General features: G+C 42.6%; 1 protein-coding gene and 1 non-coding gene across 2 annotated transcripts in view; one reads left to right on the forward strand and one right to left on the reverse strand.

The window, feature by feature from the left end:
- Positions 1 to 24,105, reverse strand: part of LOC124553492 (protein PRRC2A-like) — a 1,723,518-nt gene that overhangs the window by 1,573,712 nt on the left and 125,701 nt on the right. The window contains exons 16-17 of the mRNA XM_047127347.1: positions 17,855 to 18,078; positions 5,950 to 6,120 (exon numbers count right to left, since the gene is read on the reverse strand). Of these exons, the coding sequence (XP_046983303.1) occupies positions 5,950 to 6,120; positions 17,855 to 18,078 (395 nt within the window). The remainder of the gene's footprint in view (positions 1 to 5,949; positions 6,121 to 17,854; positions 18,079 to 24,105) is intronic.
- Positions 11,763 to 11,837, forward strand: Trnat-ugu. The gene has a single exon. It is a non-coding gene; the product is annotated as a tRNA-Thr (tRNA).

Below are 24,105 nucleotides of genomic sequence, written 5' to 3' on the forward strand. Positions count from 1 at the left end.
CATGTGCAGTCGCGCGGTACAACAGTATAAAGGGACGAAGCGAGCACTGGAGCGGCAGTCTTGAGGCTCGCTCTGAAGATGGCTGCACGTTATACGGCCGAAATATTAGAAGAAGGAGATTTCTTGCGGCTGCACACCCGAAATTTAATGGAACAGTCTTAGCGCCGCCAAAACCTGAAGATTCACACCGCAGTGGACGACCATCAACCTCACAGATGAATGTCAACTTGGCCAGGGTGCACAAAATCGTACAATCTGATCAAAGATTATCCACGAAAAGGATTGCAGAAGATAACTGAACTGACAATTGGATTCTGCATCAGGATAATGCGCCATCCCATACTGCTCTGTCAGTACAGCAATTTTTAACCTAAAAACAAATTTCAGTACTACCACAGCCACCTTATTTGTCAGATATCACTCCGTGTGAGTTTTTCTATTTGCAAGAGTCAAAACCGATGTCAAGGGACACCATTTTCAAACAACACAAGATGTCAAAACACCTGTGACAAGGGTCTTGGAGGATATTACAGAAGATGAGTTCCAGAAATGTTACCATCAATGGCAGAAGCACTGGAAAAAGTGTGTGCAATCAGAAGGGAACTACTTTGGAGGAGACAACACTAAACTTGACTAAAACGGTAACTACATTTTTTTTTTCACATCAGTCTCATTACTTTATTGTCACACCTCATAGTGCAGGGAGAGTTCCCACCTGCAAAATTCAGAAAAAGCTGGTGTTGGTGGGAAGGATCCAGATGGCACAGGCTGTGAAACAGTCATCGAAATGAAGAATGTCATGTCGAATGGCGTGCTCGGCAACAGCGTGGTCCAGTTGTTTCTTGCCGACAGTTTTTCAGTGGCCATTCATGCGGATAGACAGCTTGTTGGATGTCATGCCTATGTAGAATGCAACACAGTGGTTGCAGCTTAGCTTGTAGATCTCATGACTGGTTTCACAGGTAGCCCTGCGTTTGATGGGCTAGGTGATGTTAGTGACCAAACAGAAGGTGGTGGAGGCGGGAGGATGCATGCTCAGATCTTGCATCTAGACCCATTACAGGGGTATGAGGCAAGGGGTTTGGAGCAGGGGTTGTGACGGGACGGATGAGGATACTGTGTAGGTTTGATGGATGGCACAATAGTGGCAGAACAATTCTTATTTTGGGGCGCGATGAGAGTTGGTCGAGACCCTCGTGGAGAACGTAATTCAGTTGCTCCAGTCCTGGGTGGTACTGAACTATAAAGGGAATGCTCCTATGTGGCCGGACTGTGGAGCTTTGGCAGGTGGTGGGTGACTACAAAGATAATGCACGGGAGATTTGTCTTTGTACAATATTGGGAGGATAATTTGGTCTGTAAAGGCCCCATTGAGACTCTCGGTATATTTTGAGAATGGACTTCCTGGTATGGAACAGGTGGCAGCTGTTGACACGGAGGTACTGCTGGTAGTTGGCAGGTTGGTAAGTATGATTTACGTAGATATCAGATATCGAGGCTGCTCGAAAAGTCATTTCATTTCACTATTCAACATATACCACTTCTACTCTGCTTCTTCAGTTTGTCCATCCAAAACAATTTCTTGGGCTCAGTTTTTTCCCCTATACTGCAGGTGTTCCCTGTTGTTTATGTGAATACTTTCACAGTTTGGCCCCTCTTTTTGCTATGTACCTTTCCAAATTGTATCCCGTGCACAATGAAGTTAAATTTGCAACCTGCGTGATTGTGCATCAGATGATACCAAACAGCTGGGTTTTAGCATGGTTTGATCAAACTTGTTCCAGTAATGAATACTCAACTCTCTCAATGGCAGAAATACTTAGAGAGTCAAGTGTTTATTACTCTAACAGTCAAGTTCAATCAAATCCAGCTGAAAGTCAACTGTGTGCATATCATCTGAAACACAGTCAGGCACGATGGAAACAACATTATATGGCAAGAAATAAGTGTAGTAAATATGCCCCCACCCAAAATATACAGGGTGAAAATTATTTAAACCGACAAACTCTGGGAGGTTCTAGGGGACATCAAAACAAATATTTTTCCCTAATGTCATTTTTTCCTATGACGATTATTTAAACTGGTGGAGGCCGTATTACGATCTTCAGTTGTTAGAGGGCATATTATGCTCTTCAGTTGTAAGCAACTGCTGTCCACCAGTGTAGTAGTACATTGTCTCTGTTTACTAATGGAGCGATACACCTGGAGCGAGTACACTGATATGGTCGGTGCGTACTACGTAGCGCACCACAACGGACGAGCTGCACAGCGGGTTTATCAACAACAATTTTCTAATCGCCATATCCTGCATCTTACGACCTTTGCTGATGTGTACCAACGTCTGCGTGAGACCTGGACAGGGATGCCGTCGCATGGCAAGAACGCTGCAACTTGATGAAGCTGTCTTGTAGCATGTGGAGCAGGATCCTTCAATCAGCACTCGTGCAATTGCACGTTAACATGGGGACGAATCAGACGACTGTAAGAACAGTCCTTCGAGAGCAATTGTTTCATCCTCTGTGTTGTTTACCGATGAAGCGGTTCTTCCTTAATGTGTGAGTCGGTGTTGTTGGGGACTGTTTAATTTTAATTGGGCCGTATCTTTTACCTAGGCCATTAAATGGCACGCACTATTACAATTTTCTCACCAGAGGATTGCCAAAATTGCTGGAAGACGTCCCGCTCCCTACAAGACAACGCACGTGGTTCCAACATGACGGGGCGCCGGCATATTTCAGTCGTCGTGTGCGTCGATTGCTTGAGCGACGGTTCCCAGACGCGTGGATTGGCAGAGGTGGTCCTGTACCGTGGCCTGCTAGATCCCCAGATATGTCCCCTCTGGACTTTTTCGTGTGGGGAGAGATGCGCAACCTTCTTTACGCAGCCCCTGTTGCATCAGAAGAGGATCTGGTTGCCCAGATAGTAGCAGCAGCAGGAACAATTCAGGATACGCCTGGGGTTAGACAGAACATGATTCAACGGAGTAACCTTTGTTTATGTGTCAATGGAGGCATTTTTTAAAATCTACTGTAATTGAAATTGGGTTGTGTTAATGTGTTGTCTCTTGGTCATAAAAAGTGGAAAAGTGTTTGTTGGTTTAATTAATTTGCCACCTGAGAAATCTTCCTCTACCAGTTTAAATACTCCTCATAGGAAAAAATGACACTAGGCAAAAATATTTGTTTTGATGTCCTCTACAACCTCCCAGAGTTTGTCGGTTTAAATACTTTTCACAGAACATGATTCGACGGAGTAACCTTTGTTTATGTGTCAATGGAGGCATTTTCGAAAATCTACTGTAATTGAAATTGGGTTGTGTTAATGTGTTGTCTCTTGGTTATAAAAAATGGAAAAGTGTTTGTTGGTTTAATTAATTTGCCACCTGAGAAATCTTCCTCTACCAATTTAAATACTCCTCTTAGGAAAAAATGACATTAGGGAAAAATATTTGTATTGATGTCCCCTACAACCTCCCAGAGTTTGTCGGTTTAAATACTTTTCACCCTCTATGGGAGTCACTGTAGTTTGCACCCTTGATGTACAAGAAGCATGCGAAAATACAAGAATGGAGGTGGAAATGATATACTTTGCAAGATCACTGGTAGCACAGGGGGCTCTCGACAAGAAACCCTGGGAACGATGACACTAACATGTTACAGTGCTGCAGGGTATGCGTGTCCAGTCTGATACAAATCTACCGATGCAAACATAGTTGACAAGGCTGTAAACCAAACGTGTAGGGTTATTGCAAGTTGTTTGAGACCTATGCCACTTGTAGAACTCTGCCAGGTGACAGGCAACCACCAGACATTTGTCGTGATGTAGGTGCCGATGTGGAGAGAACTAATTGGGCTCATCACGGAAACCGTCCATTACATAAGTCCATTCCAGCAACTCCAATGTTCAGGTCCAGAAGCAGTTTTCTCAAGAGCACCTCAGTATTGCATACAGCAGCGGCTACAGAGAGAAAACAATTGTGGATTCTTCGACTTGAGAATAATTGTACCTGGCCTCTCCCTTCAGAAAACACCTCTCCTGGTCATGGATGGAATAGGATTATGTGGAAATCACAAGACTGCCTTAATTCGTGAGTTAAACAGTGGAAAATCAAGGATATTGTTTCACTTGTGAGTTGGAAGACAGGAGTAGTGGGTGAATACCACTGACTGTGGCCGCAGAGAAGCCCACGGAATAGAACGCCTACTGACTGGCAACTAGGCCCTGCATCTTGCACACAAAAGTATCTGGCACAAGCTGCAAGATTTTGGTCAACAGTAGTATAGCTTGATGATTCTCTCTTGCATTTGCTTTCGTGGTATGTACCAGGTGATCAAAAAGCCACTATAAATTTGAAAACAGAATAAATCACGGAATAATGTAGATAGAGAGGTACAAATTGACACACATTCTTGGAATGACATGGAGTTTTATTAGAACCAAAAAAAATACAAAAGTTCAAAAAATGTCCGACAGATGGTGCTTCCTTCATCTGATCAGAATAGCAATAATTAGCATAACAAAGTAAGACAGAGCAAAGATGATGTTCTTTACAGGAAATGCTCAATATATCCACCATAATTTGTCAACAATAGCTGTAGTCGAGGAATAATGTTGTGAACAGCACTGTAAAGCATGTCCGGAGCTATGGTGAGGCATTGGCGTCGGATGTTGTCTTTCAGCATCCCTAGAGATGTCAGCCGATCACGGTACACTTGCGGCTTCAGGTAACCCCAAAGCCAATAATCTCATCGACTGAGGTCTGGGGACCTGGGAGGCCAAGCGTGACGAAAGTGGCGGCTGAGCACACGATCGTCACCAAACGACGCGCGCAAGACATCTTTCACGCGTCTAACAATATGGGGTGGAGCGCCATCCTGCATAAACATCATACATTCCAGCAGGTGTTTATCAGCCATGCTGGGGATGATGCAATTCTGTAACATATCGGCTTGCCTCTCACCCATCACGGTAGCAGTTACAAAACCAGAATCACACATTTCCTCGAAGAAAAAAGGTCCGATAATTGTAGATGTGGTAAATCCAACCCGTACCGTGACTTTCTCATCGTGCAATGGAGTTTCCACGACAGTTCTAGGATTTCAGGCAGCCCAAATTCTGCAGTTGTGGGCGCTGACAGACCCTCGGAGCGTGAAATGAGCTACGTCGGTCCACAACACGTTACTCAACCAATCGTCATCTTCCGCCATCTTTTGAAATGCCCACACCGCAAATGCCCTCCGCTTTACTACATCGCCAGGTAACAGTTCACGATGCTGACGGATTTTGTACGGATAGCATCGGAGGGTACGCCTCAGTGCCAACCAAACAGTAGTGTACGGAATACTGGTGCGACGTGCGACTGCACGAATGCTGACTTCCCCCTGCATAGACGAACCCACTACAGTGTCCATTTCTTCCTGAACTGTCTCAGCAGCATTACACCTTGTGCTCAGTCGACCACTACGGGGTCTATCATCTAAACAACCCGTGGCTTCGAACTTCGAAATCATTCTCGCCACAGCTGCATTTGTCAACGGACCTTTACCCATTCGAATCCCCTTCATATGGCGATAGGATCATAATACTGAACTAGAACATTCCCCATTCTGATAATACAGCTTCACTAAAAGCGCCTTTTCAGGTAACGTCAACATGCTGCGACTGCTGGTGCATCTGATTCTCTCTCTCATTACAACTCCTTTTATACACGATTGTCATGTGCAGTCATTGACGTTTTGATGGCCAGCGCCATCTGTCAGACATTTTGTGAGCTTTGTTTTTTTTTTGTTCTAATAATACCCCATGTCATTCCACGCACGTGTGTCAATTTTTACGTCTCTATCTACATTATTCCATGGTTTATTAAGGTTTCAAATTATACTGACATTTTGATCACCCGGTACAATGTATTGTATTTGTTTCTGTGTCAGATGAATAAAAACAACGTACCTGTTGGAAGCGTACAGAGGGTAGGCGCTGCCAGGAGAGACGGGCCCGTGGTACGGCGACGGCGACATGCTGCGCGAGCGGCGATGCTGCTGGGGAGGCAGCTGCGTCTGCGGGCTGGCGTACACCGGCTGCGGCCGCGGCAGGACGGACACGTACGCGCCGCCCCCGCTCCTGGGAGCACACCGACTGCACTGTGCGACTCTTCCGAACAGGTGACGTTTTACTTATGGGGTGCCAGCTTACAGGGATACGTATCTGTTCTGGGCTTTTTAGAGTAATGAGGGGTGTTTACAGACTGCCTTTCTTCAATTTCCTTCAAATTTATAGGACTTGTACCTTGTTAATTTAGCACACCCGGTGATAACACTATGAATTCATTGGTGCCAGAACTGATACACAGGCCGCATGTAGAAACACATTTATAAATGACTGTTAGTATGGGCATATGTCAGATATGTAATGTTGATTACTAAATAAAGAACTGAAACTGATTTCATAATTAAAAACTACATTAATGTTCCAGAATGAAATTTTCACTCCACAGCAGAGTGTGCGCCGATATAAAACTTCTTGACAGATTACAGAGCGCATTCCGTAAGTAACGCGACCAATTTTTTTCTGACGCAACGGTACACCGCAGCGTGTTGTAACCGGCTCGGCTAAGTAGAGGTGGTTGTTAGCTTCAAAACGCTCTTTGTCTCATTCGGCTGTGAGCTGCCGGAGAGTCAGGACATGCATTTCTGTCAACCCAGTTTTGAGTTTATGTAACACGACACAGTGCATCATTCCGTAGAGCAATGGTATGCTATCGAATTTTGTGTTAAACTTGGGAAGTCCGCCACCGAAACGTTTCCATTACTTCAGCATGCCTTTGGGACTGATTGCTTGTCCAAATCACAAGTTTTCCGATGGCACAAGTCGTCCGTGGAGGGCCGAGAGGAGATCACCGACGAACCTCGCAGTGGACGGCCATCGACCGCACGAGTCGACGAAAATGTGACGTGTGTACACGATTGTGTGAACTCTGACAGATGGCTGAGCCTTCAATTCATAGCACAAATTCTAAACGTGTCAAAAACAACCATTTTCCAAATTGTGACCAAAGATTTGGACATGAGAAAATTGTGTGCCAAACTCGTCCCAAAAGTATTGACCGACGAATACAAGTACATGCGGGTGCTTTGGTGCCAAGAAATGTTGGAAATGTGTGAAAATGATCCTCATTTTTTAAACTCAGTTATAACTGATGATGAGTCGTGGATTTTTGAGTACGACCCTGAGACGGAAAGGCAGAGTTCAGAGTGGCACACCCCACCATCCCAAGAAGGCACGTACGAGCAAGCCCAGGATCAAAACTGTGCTCATTGTCTTCTTTGACGTCAGAGGCATTGTGCACCACGAATTTGTACCTATCACCACTACAGTGAACTCAGCTTTCTACTGGGAAGTGCTCAAAAGACTGAAAAGGAGGGTCTCGTGCTGTGAAGTGACATCGAGGACACGTGTAAAGTTCACCACGACAATGCGCCGAGTCACAGCGCCTCCATTGTCAACGACTTCCTGGCCAGTACCGAGACCCCATTGGTTCCCCACCCTCCCTACAGTCCTGACCTGGCTCCCGCTGACTTTTTTTTTGTATCCTTGGTTAAAAGGTGTCATGAAAGGAAACATTGGAACACGATTGAAAGCATCCAGGTGCATGTTACATCAGCTCTAAAGGACATTCCATGAAAGGCATTCCAGTATGTCTTCCAGCCATGGGAACACTGCCTCTAGAAGTATATTGACACAAAAGGGTGCTATTTTGAAAATTTTTGATTATTTGTATGAATATATTCGATAAATGATTTTTTATGAATTTGGTCGCATTACTTATGGAACGCACCTTGTAAAATTGTGCCAGACTGAGACTCGAACTTATGACCTCTGCCTTTCACGGGCAAGTGCTCTACCAAGTTCGAGTCTCAGTCCGGCACACAGTTTTAATCTGCCAGGAAGTTTCATATCGGCACACAATCCACTGCAGAGTTTGCCCAGGCTGTGGCAAAGTCATATCTCTGCAATATCCTTTTTTCCAGGAGTGCTCATTCTGCAAGTTTCACAGGAGAGCTTCTGTGAAGTTTGGAAGGTAGGAGACGAGGTACTGGCGGAAGTGAAGCTGTGAGGATGGGTCGTGAGTCGTGCTTTAGCTCAGTTGGTAGTGCACTTGCCCACGTGAGGCAAAGGTCTCGAGTTCGTGTCTCGGTCCGGCAGACAGTTTTAATCTGTCAGGAAGTTTTTTATATTAATATTTTCTGAAACTAATTGTTAATGAAATACATCTTATAAAATTCTATATATAAACATATTTAACAACAATCCGGTTTATGTAAAAGGTATTTTCATTTTTGTAGGACGCATTTCTGTACCTTGATCTATTTAAAAGCATAATTTTTAATTTATGTTTAATTATACACATTACAACAACAGTGTGTGACATGGTAATTGTTAAACTTATAAATAAAGTTGTTGGATGTGAGGTTCGCCAGTTATGCAAAACACCTTTTTTTCTGAGTACCCAAACATGTTTCGGCACCACTGTGCCATCATCAGTGGGTTTTTGTTTTTATTTATTCTTTACATTTGGTGTGCATGAATTTTCTGTGTGTTAATTACTGCAGGTGTTTTTGTGTGGCAAGCACTTCTATTCTCCGTGTCATGTTTAGTTGCTGTGATGCACACATAACTATAACAAGTATTTTCCACAAATAACGTAGTGAGACACTTTTCACTTCACCAGAACACACAAACCACAATCACACTGTGTTTTCGTGAAGTGAAAAGTATCTTACTGCGTTATTTGTGGAAAATACTTGATATAGTTATGTGTGCATCACAGCAACTCAACATGACACGGAGAATGGAAGTGCTTGCCACACAAAAACACCTGCAGTAATTAACACACAAGTGATCCAGAAAATTCATGGACACCAAATGTAAAGAATAAATAAAAATGAAAACCCACTGATAGTGGCACAGTGGTGCCGAAAGATGTTTGGGTACTCAGAAAAACAGTGTTTCGCATAACTGGCGGACCTCACATCCAACAATTTTAACTGCAAACTCGGCCAATACAAGGAGCTGCAAATCAAAATGATGGGCATTTACTTATAAGCTGTCAGTGGAACATCCTTATGCAGAGAGGCAGCTAGTCTGTGCTGAGTCTTCAGTTCAGTCTCACCAGCAATATGTCTGTAAGCAAAAGTTTGTAGAGAGCAATTAACTTTAATGAAATTTGTATTAGAAACACTCTGAGTAAAAAGTATGACAACTTGCTGTTCTTCTTTTTCCTTTTTTTCTATCATTGTCTCTAAACTGTACCTTTACTGTATGCAGTACACAACAGTGTATAAAATGTGTTCATATCCTTCCACATTTAGCATTTTCTTAAGCGCAATAACTACAACAAACATCCTCATATCGTACCACCACGTCTTTCATATTTCACTGTTGGCACTACACCTGATGCCAGGAATATTCTCCAGGCATTCACCAAACCCAAACCCTAGCGTCGCATTGCCACAAGTTGTAGCTCGATTCATCTCACCAAGTCACTCATTCCCAGTTATTCACTGTCCAGGAGCATTACTATTTACACTATCTCAACTGTCATTTAGCTCTGAGCACAGAAATGTATGGCTCGTGAGACCATTGTGCCCCGTTCTCTTGAACCTCCCCATTCTCTTGAGCCTCCCCGTTCTCTTGAACCTCCTAAGCACAGTCATTGCACTAGTTGGACTGATGGTTTGTAACTCTCGAGTCATTCCTTCCTCTGATGTCTTGTGATTTTTTACAACTGCCTTCGCCAAAGTTCAATGGTCCCTATCCGCCAGTACGTTAGGTCTGCTTGCTTTCTGTTTACCCATGGCTGTTTCTTTGCATTTCCACTCTACATCTACATCTTCATGTAGACTCTGCTAGTCACCAACCGGTGTGTAGCGGAGGGCACAATTCGCACCAAAATCATATTCCCCCCCCCCCCCCCCCCCCCCATCCGTTCCACTCGTGGAACGCGCGAGGAAAAAACGACTGTCTGATCGCCTCAGTACGAGCTCTTATTTCCCTTATCTTTGAATGGTGATCATTGCACGATTTGAAACCATCTATCTGCAAGTGTGTCCCACTTCAAACTTTCTAGGAGATTTGTACCGCTCTCGCGATGTCTAAATGTACCAGTCACGAATCTTGCCGCTCTTCTTTGGACCTTCTCTATCTCTTGAATCAGACCCATCTAGTAAGGGTCCCATACAGACGAACAGTACTCCAAGACTGGACGAACTAATCTATTGTAAGCTATTTCCTTTGTTGAAGGACTGCATCGCTTCAAGATTATACCAACAAACCGCAATCTAGAGTTCGACTTACCTGTTACTTGTGTATTCTGATCATTCCATTTGAGATCATTTCAAATAGTCACACCCAGATACTTGACGGGCGTTACAGCTTCCAAATACTGTGCATTTATTTTGTACTCGTACGTTAACTGGGATTTTCGCCTTGTTATATACAGTAGATTACACTTACTAATATTGAGACATAACTGCCAGTCATTACACCACACATTTATTTTCTGCAAAGCCTCATTGATGTGTTCACAACTTTCATGTGATACTACTTTTCTGTAGACTACAGCATCATCAGCAAACAGTCTAATGCCACTGTCAATACCATCAACCAGATCATTTACGTAAATCGTAAAAAGCAGAGGACCTATTATGCTGCTCTGGGGCGCACCTGAAGTTAACGGTTGTTTCTGTTGAAGTCACCCCGTTCAGGACGACATACTGCTCTCTGTCTGTCAGAAAACTTCCTATCCAACTGCATATGTCATCGGATAGACCGTAAGCACGCACTTTTTGGAGCAAGTGACAGTGCGGAAATGTGTCGAACGCCTTTCCAAAGTCGAGAAATATGGCATCAACCGGGGAGCCCGTACCTAGAGCCTATTGAATATAATCCACAAAGAGGGCCAGCTGTGTCTCCCATGACCGCTGTTTCCTAAAACCATGCTGGTTTCTGCAGATGAGCTTCTCAGAGTCTAGAAAGGTCATTATGTCTGAACACAAAATATGTTCCATGATTCTACAACAAATTGATGTCAGTGAAATTGGCCAGTAATTTTGTGCATCCGATTTTCTACCCTTTTTATAGATTGCTATGACCTGGGCCTTCTTCCAGTCCCGTGGAACTTCCCGCTGTTCTAATGATCTCTGATAGATGATGGATAAGAATGGTGCTATATTTTTAGCATAGTCAACATAAAATCTTATGGGGATACCGTCTGGGCCAGATGCCTTCCTGGTATCTAAGGATCTTAACTGTTTCACAATCCCAGATACACTAACCACTATGTCATCCATCCTTTCATTTATTCGATAATTGAAAGGGAGATTACAATGAAATGAACACCCTTAGCTGCTTATAGGGGTTGACATACATCAACGGGGACACATGAAAACGTGTGGCCCAACCGGAACTCGAACCCGGGATCTCCTGCTTACATGGCAGATGCTCTATCCATCTGAGCCACCGACGAAGAACAGATACCATCTTAGTATATATATAGTTAAGGCTCACCAGCCACATGACCATCTTCTTCTTCTGTGCAAATGCACAAACAGTGCCCGAACTCTTACGGGAATCGGCAACGCGCCGCGAGTAATAAGTATAATGAGTGGGGGCACAACGAATGTAGTGCGGGACAATACGTTGAGAATGTGGGTTTCACGGGAGGCATGCCAGAGATAAATCCCTGCAGTCACTCTATCCTCTGTGCCCTCAGTGGCTCAGATGGATAGAGCGTCTGCCATGTAAGCAGGAGATCCCGGGTTCGAGTCCCGGTCGGGGCACACATTTTCATCTGTCCCCAATGACGTATGTCAACGCCTGTAAGCAGCTAAGGGTGTTCATTTCATTTTAATGTCATTCTAACGAGCTACATGGTCACCGATGGTATCTGTTCTTTCGGACATGTCCGAAAGAACAGATACCATCTTAGTATATATATTGAAAGGGGGAATAGTGCTGCAGGCCTCTACCGTAAATGAGTTTTTGAAGGCTAGGTTTAGAATTTTAGTCTTCTGTTTATCATCATCAGTTACATTACCCGTACTGTAGGCAAGAGAAGGTAATTGAATCATTTGTACCGTTCATAGATTTTACGTATGACCATAATTCTTTGGGGTTATTTTTAGAACCTGCAGATAAAATATTGCTTTCAAATTTGTTAAAAGAATCTCTCATTGTCCTTGTGAGAGCTGCTTTCATTTTGCACGATTTCTGTTTGTCATCGGGGCAGTGACTACGTTTAAAACGACTGTGCAAAATTCTCTGCTTTCTCAGCAACTTCCTAATATGTTTGTTGTACTTGTGTGGATCCTTTCCCTCCCCTGTACTTTTTCTAGGCACATACTCCTCTAGCACAGGGTGGACAATACCTTTAAATTCCGACCAAAGATACTCCACAGTCACACCACCAACAGCTGACTCAGTCAGCTGTCGAAGAGTTGAAATGTCACCGATGGATTTCTTACTCAGGTGATATCCAGTGACTGGTGCACATTGGAAGTCACTGAGAGCTCTACTGATTGTTGCTGTTGCTGCGTCTCTCCTGACCACACAATACTCCCCACCAACTCTTGTGACATCTAGTGAACAAATGTCCATTATATAGGAGTGTCCACAAACTTTTTGATCAAATAATGTATGTAGTACACACACACACACACACACACACACACACACACACACACACACACACACAAACAGGGTGAATCCTATGAAACTGGCACAGCTTTTGTTTCATGAACTGTTCACGACACTGAAATAAGGTTTTCTACATACACTAGACTCTTGTTAAACCGGCCATTCCTCACACATATTGGTGCCGGATTAGTGGAAGTGCCAGATTGTCAAGAGAGTCTTAAAATTTAGTATAGACACACAGGGATTGTTCTTTATCAAATCAACAGATACATTCATTTTTAGAGCAAACCTAGTCCTTGAGTGTGTACATGCATATTAGTATCACTCAACATTCACTATGAAACATGTCCCAAAATTTTAGTTGTCACCATGATGATACGTGACAGTAGTATGCTTTACCACACAATGGCTTTACAAGCATTTCTACATCTACATCTACATCCACACTCCGCATCTGATGGTGTGTGGCAGAGGGTACCTTGAGTACCTCTATCGGTTCTCCCTTCTATTCCAGTCTCGTATTGTTCGTGTAAAGAAAGATTGTCAGTATGCCTCTGTGTGGGCTCTAATATCTCTCATTTTATCCTCATGGTCTCTTTGTGAGATATACGTAGGAGGGAGCAATATACTGCTTGACTCCTCGCTGAAGGTATGTTCTCGAAACTTCAACAAAAGCCCGTACCGAGCTACTGAGCGTCTCTCCTGCAGAGTCTTCCACTGGAGTTTATCTATCATCTCCGTAACGCTTTCGCGATTACTAAATGATCCTGTAACGAAGCGCGCTGCTCTCCGTTGGATCTTCTCTATATCTTCTATCAACCCTATCTGGTATGGATCCCACACTGCTGAGCAGTATTCCAGCAGTGGGCGAACAAGCGTACTGTAACCTACTTTCTTTGTTTTCTGATTGCATTTCCTTAGGATTCTTCCAATGAATCTCAGTCTGGCATCTGCTTTACCGACGATCAACTTTATATGATCATTCCATTTTAAATCACTCCTAATGCCTACTCCCAGATAATTTATGGAATTAACTGCTTCCAGTTGCTGACCTGCTATGTTGTAGATAAATGATAAAGGATCTTTCTTTCTATGTGTTCGCAGCACATTACACTTGTCTACACTGAGATTCAATTGCCATTCCCTGCCCCATGCATCAATTCGCTGCAGATCCTCCTGCATTTCAGTACAATTTTCCATTGTTACAACCTCTCGATATACCACAGCATCATCCGCAAAAAGCCTCAGTGAACTTCCAATGTTATCCACAAGGTAATTTATGTATATCATGAATAGCAACGGTCCTACGACACTCCCCTGCAGCACACCTGAAATCACTCTTACTTCAGAAGACTTCTCTCCATTGAGAATGACATGGAGAACTGAAGAAAACACTGTCGGACCATCGGAGCTCAGAGTTGTGTGGACTGGAACATTGTCATGGTGGAGCAATTAGTTCCCATTTCTCCACAGTTCTGGCCACTTTCGTCCCACACTCTCTTGTAATCTTCATAAGATGTCCAGATAAAATTGTTGGTTCACTGCTTGTCCTGGAGGAATGAACTGCTTTTGGGCAATGCCATTGACATCAAAAAACAAATCAACACTGTTTTCACACTGGATCTCACTTGAAGTGCTTTCTTGTGTTTTGGTGACATTAGAGTTTTCCACTGGCTGAACACCTGCTTTGACTTTGGGTCATACCTGTGGCACCAACTCTCATCCCTAATCAAATTTCTTTTAACAACCTGTGGACTGTTCTGCATCTCATTCTTCAAGTCACAGCAAACATTCACACGGTTTTCTCTTTGGTAATCTGTGAGCAAGTGAGGAACAAATTTTGCAGACATTTGTCTCATGCACAAATTTTCAGTTAAAATTTGCTGGACCATGCTCTGTGACACTATCATTTCCTCAGAAATTTGGTGAACAGTCCTAGGATGACTGCATGTTTGATTATGTCAATGTTTACATCAGTTCTGCCCGTCAGAGGACGTGGCAGGCGTGGCATGTCTCCAGTTGACATGTTGCAGATTTTAAATGAGAAAACTGCTGCGAGACCTTTTTCCCCGGAGCATCGTGATTAAGGACTTGCCTGCGGGTTGAAATAGAAACAAAAACAACAGAGCACCACAGACAAACCACTTAACTGTGACTGACAGCAGCTTACCAAGTGACATGGGAGGCCCCATACTAATACCACCTAGTAGCACAATGCATTTAGGGCAAAGTGTGTGCGCATAACAGTTCACTTCCAATTATTTTTGGGTTGCCCCTCACATAGAACTGAACAGGAAAGGTCTCCATGAAGCCATCCCTAGTCGGAAAAAATGTGTTACATGGGAGGGTGCATATGCACAAAAGGTCTGACACCAACACCTCAATGTCAGTCACTGCTTGATTTTTCATGTGGATACTGTAAAGTAAAGGGACGAGAGAGGCGATTCTGACGTTACGGCTGATAATGGAAGCAAGGCCAAAGAAAAAGCAAGACACTTTCGTAGGATTTGTCGACCTGTAAAAAGCGTTCGACAATATAAAATGGTGCAAGCTGTTCGAGATTCTGAAAAAAGTAGGGGTAAGCTATAGGGAGAGACGGGTCATATACAATATGTACAACAACCAAGAGGGAATAATAAGAGTGGACGATCAAGAACGAAGTGCTCGTATTAAGAAGGGTGTAAGACAAGGCTGTAGCCTTTCTCCCCTACTCTTCAATCTGTACATCGAGGAAGCAATGATGGAAATAAAAGAAAGGTTCAGGAGTGGAATTAAAATACAAGGTGAAAGGATATCAATGATACGATTCGCTGATGACATTGCTATCCTGAGTGAAAGTGAAGAAGAATTAAATGATCTGATGAATGGAATGAACAGTCTAATGAGTACACAGTATGGTTTGAGAGTAAATCGGAGAAAGACGAAGGTAATGAGAAGTAGTAGAAATGAGCACAGCGAGAAACTTAACATCAGGATTGATGGTCACGAAGTCAATGAAGTTAAGGAATTCTGCTACCTAGGCAGTAAAATAACCAATGACGGACGGAGCAAGGAGGACATCAAAAGCAGACTCGTTATGGCAAAAAAGGCATTTCTGGCCAAGAGAAGTCTACTAATATCAAATACCGACCTTAATTTGAGGAAGAAATTTCTGAGGATGTACGTCTGGAGTACAGCATTGTATGGTAGTGAAACATGGACTGTGGGAAAACCGGAACAGAAGAGAATCGAAGCATTTGAAATGTGGTGCTATAGATGAATGTTGAAAATTAGGTGGACTGATAAGGTAAGGAATGAGCAGGTTCTGCGCAGAATCGAAGAGGAAAGGAATATGTGGAAAACACTGATAAGGAGAAGGGACAGGATGATAGGACATCTGCTAAGACATGAGGGAATGACTTCCATGGTACTAGAGGGAGCTGTAGAGGGCAAAAACTGTAGAGGAAGACAGAGATTGGAATACGTCAAGCAAATAATTGAGGACGTATGTTGCAAGTGCTACTCTGAGATGAAGAGGTTAGCACAGGAAAGGAATTCGTGGCGGACCGCATCAAACCAGTCAGTAGACTGATGGAAAAAAAAAAAAAAAAAAAAAAAAAAAAAAAAAAAAAAAAAAAAAAAAAAAACGTATTTACTCGAATCTAAGCCGCACTTTTTTTCCGGTTTTTGTAATCCAAAAAACCGCCTGCGGCTTAGAATCGAGTGCATAGCAAGCGGAAGTTCTGAAAAATGTTGGTAGGTGCCACCACAACTAACTTCTGCCGTCAAATATACGTAGCGCTACTCAGGCATGCTTTGTAGGCACAGAGATAAATACTGGCACCAAAACCTCTGCATCAGTAAATAAATTAAAAAGTAAAAAGGTGGAAGACGAGCTTTTTTTTTTCTCCGCCCCGAGTTTCGACCACTGCATTTTCATACATTATCCAACGAAGTAAATACAAATTCCATATTGTTCACCTCGAATGTAGCAGCATTTCAATGTACTATGAAAATCCGACTGGCAAGACTGTTTGGGATGTTTGTCAATATGGCCAACTCTATGTTCTGAATTTTTTCCTACCTGTGAGAAGGGATGGTTGCTAATAGGAATTTTTATGAATTGTGACTCACATGCAGTATTCTCTTCACCGTAAGAATAATAGAAATATAAACATTTTGCCATGTACTGTTTCGTGTTTGCTGCTATCTCATTTAAATCCTGTCTGCCTAATACACTACAAAACTAGAGTGAGACAACAGCAGACACGGAAGAATATACATATCATGTCATGTTTATATTCGTATTATTCTTATGCCTAATAGTGATACAGTCAGAAATGAAGCATGGCAATTGACTAGATTTTTAAATCTAAGATGACCAATTTCTGTGCAGAATGTAATGTACTAAAGAGGCGCCTGCAAAGATTTTCAAATGGAGAAAAATTTTCGCCTAACTCTCATTCAGAACATCTTCTATCACACGCAGTCTATTATTTGGTTCTTGTTGATCATTATCAAAGAAAGCAGCAGTGTAAGTAACAACAAATAGCAGTCTCTTGCCATTGTTTCGCTAATGAGACGATTCCTCTCTTTTTTTTTAATTGTAAGTGGTGGTAGTGTGCAAAAAAGCAAGCCATGCGGCGAGCGGCGACAGGCCATAAACACTCTTTATCAGAAAGCGACAAACAATGCATGACACAGTACAGTAATGCATTTTCAGCTTAGAGTGACGTAAACACCTGTAACAAAGAGAACAGCACTTATCAGATCAAAGAAAAATAAGCATCAATTCAAACCAGACGAAGCACGTGAAAAAGAAAGGGTACCCTTATAAATATGGACGGACCACCTGACACATTGCAATGGCTACCTGGTAAGGCTTAACTGCTAAGCTTACGACTCGAACCAAACTACTGTAGCTGTATCGTCATTCATTCGACCTAAATTGTGTCTCATATTATTTTGGACCAACTTTGTTTCGATTTGGAGGTGCGGCCTAAAACTTTTCTCTCCCCTTGAATTTCGAGTCTCAAATTTCAGGTGCGGCTTAGATTCGGGAATTTTTTTTCCTTTTATTTCGAGTCTCATTTTTCAGGTGCAGCTTAGATTCGAGTAAATATGGTAATTAAAACTTGACGCAGAAAAGTATCGACAGCAGTACGCGAGCAAAGTTACTCACCCCGCGGTCGCAGTGGAGGCGACGGACGTGTCGGAGGCGGGCGCGGGCCCCGTCATGCCGAGGTAGCGTTTCTGCGCGGCCAGCTCCTCGCGCAGCATCTGCGTCTGCCAGTAGAGCGCCTCCAGCTCGCGTCGGCTCAGGCGCACCGTGCCGTCCGGCGGCGGGGAGACGGGCGACAGCGGTACGTGCTGCCGGCGCTGCGGCTGCTGCGAGGGCGTCGCCTGCTGTGGGGGGATGGCAAGCCAAGTTGAGTACAACATCTCTCCGGAGCGAGTCGTGCTCTATGAGCCAAATGCAACATGGGTTTTTCTGTGCATATGCCTCAAAAGGTAGCTGCCCCAGCTTGGAACTAGCGTATAGTCTAATCTACTAGTTATGTGAAGTAATGGATATGTCTCCTTCATATTCTAAAGCTTGCCTAGTCAAGTGTCTGAAAGATAAATGCACTGTTATACTCTGAGGTAACTTTTTTTGTGTTAAAATAAGAAGGTTTTACTTTTTTTAATTATTTTTTGTAAATGTGCAAGTTAATAAAGTAAGCTAAAAATACACACATACTGAAAGCTCTGTTATTTGGGCAACATAATTTTTCAGTTCCTCTGAAAAATAAAAAGTAAAATTCTAAGAGACAGACTGTAACAAATGAACTTTTAATAATGTACGGGTGAGTGTTGAGACAGAGTAAAATTTTTCACGTCAAACAAAAAGAGGCAAAAATAAAAAACTGGCTAGATGCAAGCAGGACTGAAGGTTCTGTAGGAAGTTAACTGTGTACGTAGACAGTTCATCCATCCAAAGAGTTGAGAATCCTCACGATTTTTGCCCATTATTGACATCTGTACTGGCAAGGAATCAGTACCGGGAATCTCGAGACTTTTGCAAATATTAAGATTGAGGTTGGATAATAAATAACAAATAACAAAAGAAATATTTTATCCTGTGATATAATAAAAAATACAGTTTCTGACTTTTTTCCTATACTTGCCCTGTAAAACTTTGCTCCTTATCAAATTTCATGATTGTAGGTCAATGAGAAGTCTGTAGGCTTTTCATCTTACGCAAGATGAAATACAGGGTGTACATAAAGACCGGCAACACTTTCAATTATTTATTGCGCACGAACTAAACATTGTACAGATGTGATACATATTACATTCTGAAGAGAAACCCTGAAAGCTTTTTTTCATGTATACCACCACAGCTGGAATTCAATAGTAGGAAATGGAAGAGAAGGAAACGTAGTAGGTGAATATGGATTGGGGGGAAGAAATGAAATGAAAGAGGAAGCCGCCTGGTAGAATCTTTTTACTGTGCCTATCACGGCTCAGCATCTCCGCTATATGGTGAGTAGAAACTCTCCTTCTCTCGTATTGTTACAAATGTGAACTTGATACATCTACCCTATTCCTAAAAAAAGAGTCTGAAACAGTCTGACAGACAGGCAGGCAGACGGGGAACAAAGTGACCTTAGAAGGTTCCGATTTTCTGATTCAGGTATGGAAACCTAAAAACCAAAACCATGTTTTTGTTTAAGACAAAAGGAAATTTCACTAAATTTGTATTGCTATTGCTACTAGGCAGCAATATTTAGTAATTTATGATTTTAATACTTTATAATAAATGCCAGTATAACTCGTATTTTAACAAAGAAGTGAAATGAATTATCTGTGAAAAAATTATAAGATTTCTCACAGTGATGGTTACACATCTCAGTAGCTTTGCCCTTTTAATGTCTTATGAAGGTCTTTGTCAGAATAATGCTTGGTTGGATGTCATTATGCTTGAAAATTAAAGTGCCTGATTATTCTGTTATGTTGTTCTGCCATAGTGAGATCTACTGCCAACTATGCGTGTGGTGCAACTCACATTTTGCAATTTCTGCAAAACAAGAAGAACCCAGCAAATAATACCTATTGCTGAATTACTCCATGGACTGATTATGTTTGGTAACTGGGAGGAACTTTGCCACCTGCATCTACATGCCATATTCCAGATCATAGTGAGCTGTGGAGAACACTGCAGCTTTACAACCGCCCCACCATCTGAATCATCTTTTCAAAAGAAAAGTACATGAAAATCCTTGGTGCGAACCACAATTTCTCTGATTTTCCTATCGCTTCCACATATGCTTCCTTTGAAGATGGTTCAAAAGGTAAAGTAGAGAGAGCGCTTATGGGTCTCTATATATCCTGTACAAACTGAATCACATGTCTGGGTTGAAGATAGAATCAAAGATTTTGTACACCACTGGTAGATGTTTGGGTAGACAGGTTCTACTTCTCATTTTTGTGCCATGCTATTTTTGATTTTGAAAGTAAAATTTTGTCAACCAGTCAGAGTAAAATCCCTCAGAGATTTTGATCTCATGTGGAATCAGTAACCAGTTCAAAATCACTCAGTGATCATACTGGCACCGAAACAGAAGATAACAGAGAGAAGGCTGAAATACTGAATTCGGTCTTCCAAAACTATTTCACCATGACAGTCCTCTTTTCAATCATCGCACAGATGTCAAAATGGCGGATATTGAGATAACTGATTGTAGAATAGAAAAGCAATTACAATCGCTGAGTAGTGGAAAGACATTGGAACTAACATGCAAGATTCTAGAAAGATTATGCAGAAGAACTTGCTCCCTTTGCAGCAGCCGTTTACCATAGTTTGCTGGAGGAATAAAGGGAAGCTAGCAACTGAAGAAAACAAAAACACCACAGAGGTCATTTCAGTATTCAGGAAGTGTTGTGGAACAGATGAAAATAATTGATGTCCATCTGTTGTAAACTTATTAAACATTTTTTATGCTCAACAATTATGATGCTTTTGGAAAAAACTCTCAGTCAACATGGATTCTGCAAACAGAAAACAAAGAGTGGCATGTTTCATTACAGGATTATTTAGTTGACGCGAGAGCATTACAGAGATGTTCCACAAATGCCAATGGCAGATGCTGTATAAGAGTATATAAGAGACACTGTGCATCGCGGAGAGATCTACTATCGAAGTTTTGAGAGAACATTCTGTGAGATCTGACAAAATACTACTACCTCCCACATACATCTCACAAAATGACCACAATGAGAAGATTCGAGAAATTAAGAGACAATACAGAGGTTTGCCAACAGTCATTCTTCCCATGTGCCATTTGCGAGTGGAAGAGGGCAGGGGGCAATCAGTTAGTGGTGTCAGAAGTACCCTCTGCCACACATCATCAGGTGGCTTGTGGAAAGTACTAATATAGATGTAAATGGTATACATGCTCTGTGACAACCAGAAATCTGGAAAAAAAAAACCAGGAATTTTATTATCTGGGAGAAAACTGGGAAAAAGCTGCTAATTTTTTGGATTCTGGGAGTCTTTCATTGTTTTAGCCTTGAGTTAAATTTTTGTAATATTGTCTCATAAGAACTGATAGTCTAACAAAGAATTTTATTGTATCCTGCTACTGCAGCAGTAAAATATAAACGAGAGAATAAAACAAAAATAAAACTTAAGTTGCAAATCACCTGCCACCCTACCTAAAACTCTTTCCTCATTACCTTAGCCAGCTTCATCCTGACCCACAACTTCTTCACTTTTGAAGGCCAGACATACCAACAATTAAAGGGAACAGCCATGGGTGCTAGGATGGCCCCCTCGTACGCCAACCTATTCATGGGTCGCTTAGAGGAAGCCTTCTTGGTTACCCAGGTCTGCCAACCCAAAGTTTGGTACAGATTTATTGATGACATCTTCATGATCTGGACTCACAGTGAAGAAGAACTCCAGAATTTCCTCTCCAACCTCAACTCCTATGGTTCCATCAGATTCACCTGGTCCTACTCCAAATCCCACGCCACTTTCCTTGACGTTGACCTCCACTTGTCCAATGGCCAGCTTCACACGTCCGTCCACATCAAACCCACCAACAAGCAACAGTACCTCCATTATGACAGCTGCCACCCATTCCACATCAAACGGTCCCTTCCCTACAGCCTAGGTCTTCGTGGCAAACGAATTTGCTCCAGTCCGGAATCCCTGAATCATTACACCAACAACCTGACAACAGCTTTCGCATCCCGCAACTACCCTTCCGACCTGGTACAGAAACAAATAACCAGAGCCACCTCCTCATCCCCTCAAACCCAGAATCCCCCACAGAAGAACCACAAAAGTGCCCCACTTGTGACAGGATACTTTCCGGGACTGGACCAGACTATGAATGTGGCTCTCCAGCAGGGATACGACTTCCTCAAATCCTGCCCTGAAATGAGATCCATCCTTCATGAAATCCTCCCACCACCACCTACTCCAGTCCTGTAACCCGGAAGGTGTACACGATCAAAGGCAGAGCCACGTGTGAAAGCACCCACGTGATTTACCAACTGACCTGCCTACACTGTGATGCATTCTATGTGGGAATGACCAGCAGACAGTGTTTGTTGCTAATGAGGATCACCCTGTGGCTAAACATGCCTTGGTGCACAGCCAGCACATCTTGGCTCAGTGTTACACCGTCCGGGTTATCTGGATACTTCCCACCAACACCAACCTATCCGAACTCCGGAGATGGGAACTTGCCCTTCAGTATATCCTCTCTTCTTGTTATCCGCCAGGCCTCAATCTCCGCTAATTTCAAGTTGCCGCCACTCATACCTCACCTGTCTTTCAACAACTTCTTTGCCTCTACACTTCCACCTCGACTGACATCTCTGCCCAAACTCTTTCTCTTTAAGTATGTCTGCTTGTGTCTGTATGTGTGGATGGATGTGTGTGTGTGTGCGCGAGTGTATACCTGTCCTTTTTTCCCCCTAAGGTAAGTCTTTCCGCTCCCGGGATTGGAATGACTCCTTACCCTCTCCCTTAAAACCCACATCCTTTCGTCTTTCCCTCTCCTTCCCTCTTTCCTGATGAGGCAACCGTTGGTTGCGAAAGCTAGAATTTTGTGTGTATGTTTGTGTTTGTTTGTGTGTCTATCGACCTGCCAGCACTTTCGTTCGGTAAGTCACCTCATCTTTGTTTTTATATATAATTTTTCCCACGTGGAATGTGTCCCTCTATTATATTGAGCAGTACCTTTTGTATGAGATGTAACTTGCGCTTCTGGCTACTTGAAGTGTGGCTGCAGCAGTAACAAGAAGCAGTCATTCTACCCAGAAAAATTTTTCTGACGCACCCAAGCTGCCAGATTCGTGCACGCATGGAGCAATTTGGGTTGTAGTGGGAAGGGGGATAGTGACCCATATTTACGTTTAGTGATTTTGCTGCTTCCTATCAGTTTAATAAGCCACAGCTGCAAAATACTAACACGAATTCCTTACAGATGAATGGGAAAACTGGTAGAAGCCGACCTCGAGGAAGATCAGTTTGGATTCCGTAGAAATGTTGGAACACATGAGGCAATACTGGCCCTACAATTTATCTTATAACATAGATTATGGAAAGGCAAACCTATGTTTCTAGCATTTGTAGACTTAGAGAAAGCTTTTGACAATGTTGACTGGAACACTCTCTTTCAAATTCTGAAGGCGCAGGGGTAAAATACAGGGAGCGAAAGGCTATTTAAAATTTGTACAGAAAGCAGATGGCACTTATAATAAAGAGTCGAAGGGCATGAAAGGGAAGCAGTGGTTGGGAAGGGAGTAGACAGGGTTGTAGCCTCTCCCCGATGTTATTCAATCTGTATATTGAGCAAGCAGTAAAGGAAACAAACGAAAAATTTGGAGTAGGTATTAAAATCCATAGAGAAGAAATAAAAACTTTGAGGTTTGCCAATGACATTGTAATTCTGTCAGAGACAGCAAAGGACTTGCAATAGCAGTTGAACGGAATGGACAGTGCCTTGAAAGGAGGGTATAAGATGAACATCAACAAAAGCAAAATGAGGATAATGGAATGTAGTCGAATTAAGTCTGGCGATGCTAAGGGAATTAGATTAGGAAATGAGACACTTAAAGTAGTAAAGGACTTTTGCTATTTGGGGAGCAAAATAACTGATGATGGTCGAAGTAGAGAGGATATAAAATGTAGACTGGCAATGGCAAGGAAAGCATTTCTGAAGACAAGAAATTTGTTAACATCGAGTATTGATTTAAGTGTCAGGAAGTCGTTTCTGAAAGTATTTGTATGGAGTGTAGCCATGTATGGAAGTGAAACATGGACGATAAATAGTTTGGACAAGAAGAGAATAGAAGCTTTAGAAATGTGGTGCTACAGAAGAATGCTGAAGATTAGATGGGTAGATCACATAACTAATGAGGAGGTATTGAACAGAA

The sequence above is a fragment of the Schistocerca americana genome, chromosome 11, assembly GCF_021461395.2.
Source record: "Schistocerca americana isolate TAMUIC-IGC-003095 chromosome 11, iqSchAmer2.1, whole genome shotgun sequence".
NCBI lineage: Eukaryota > Metazoa > Arthropoda > Insecta > Orthoptera > Acrididae > Schistocerca > Schistocerca americana.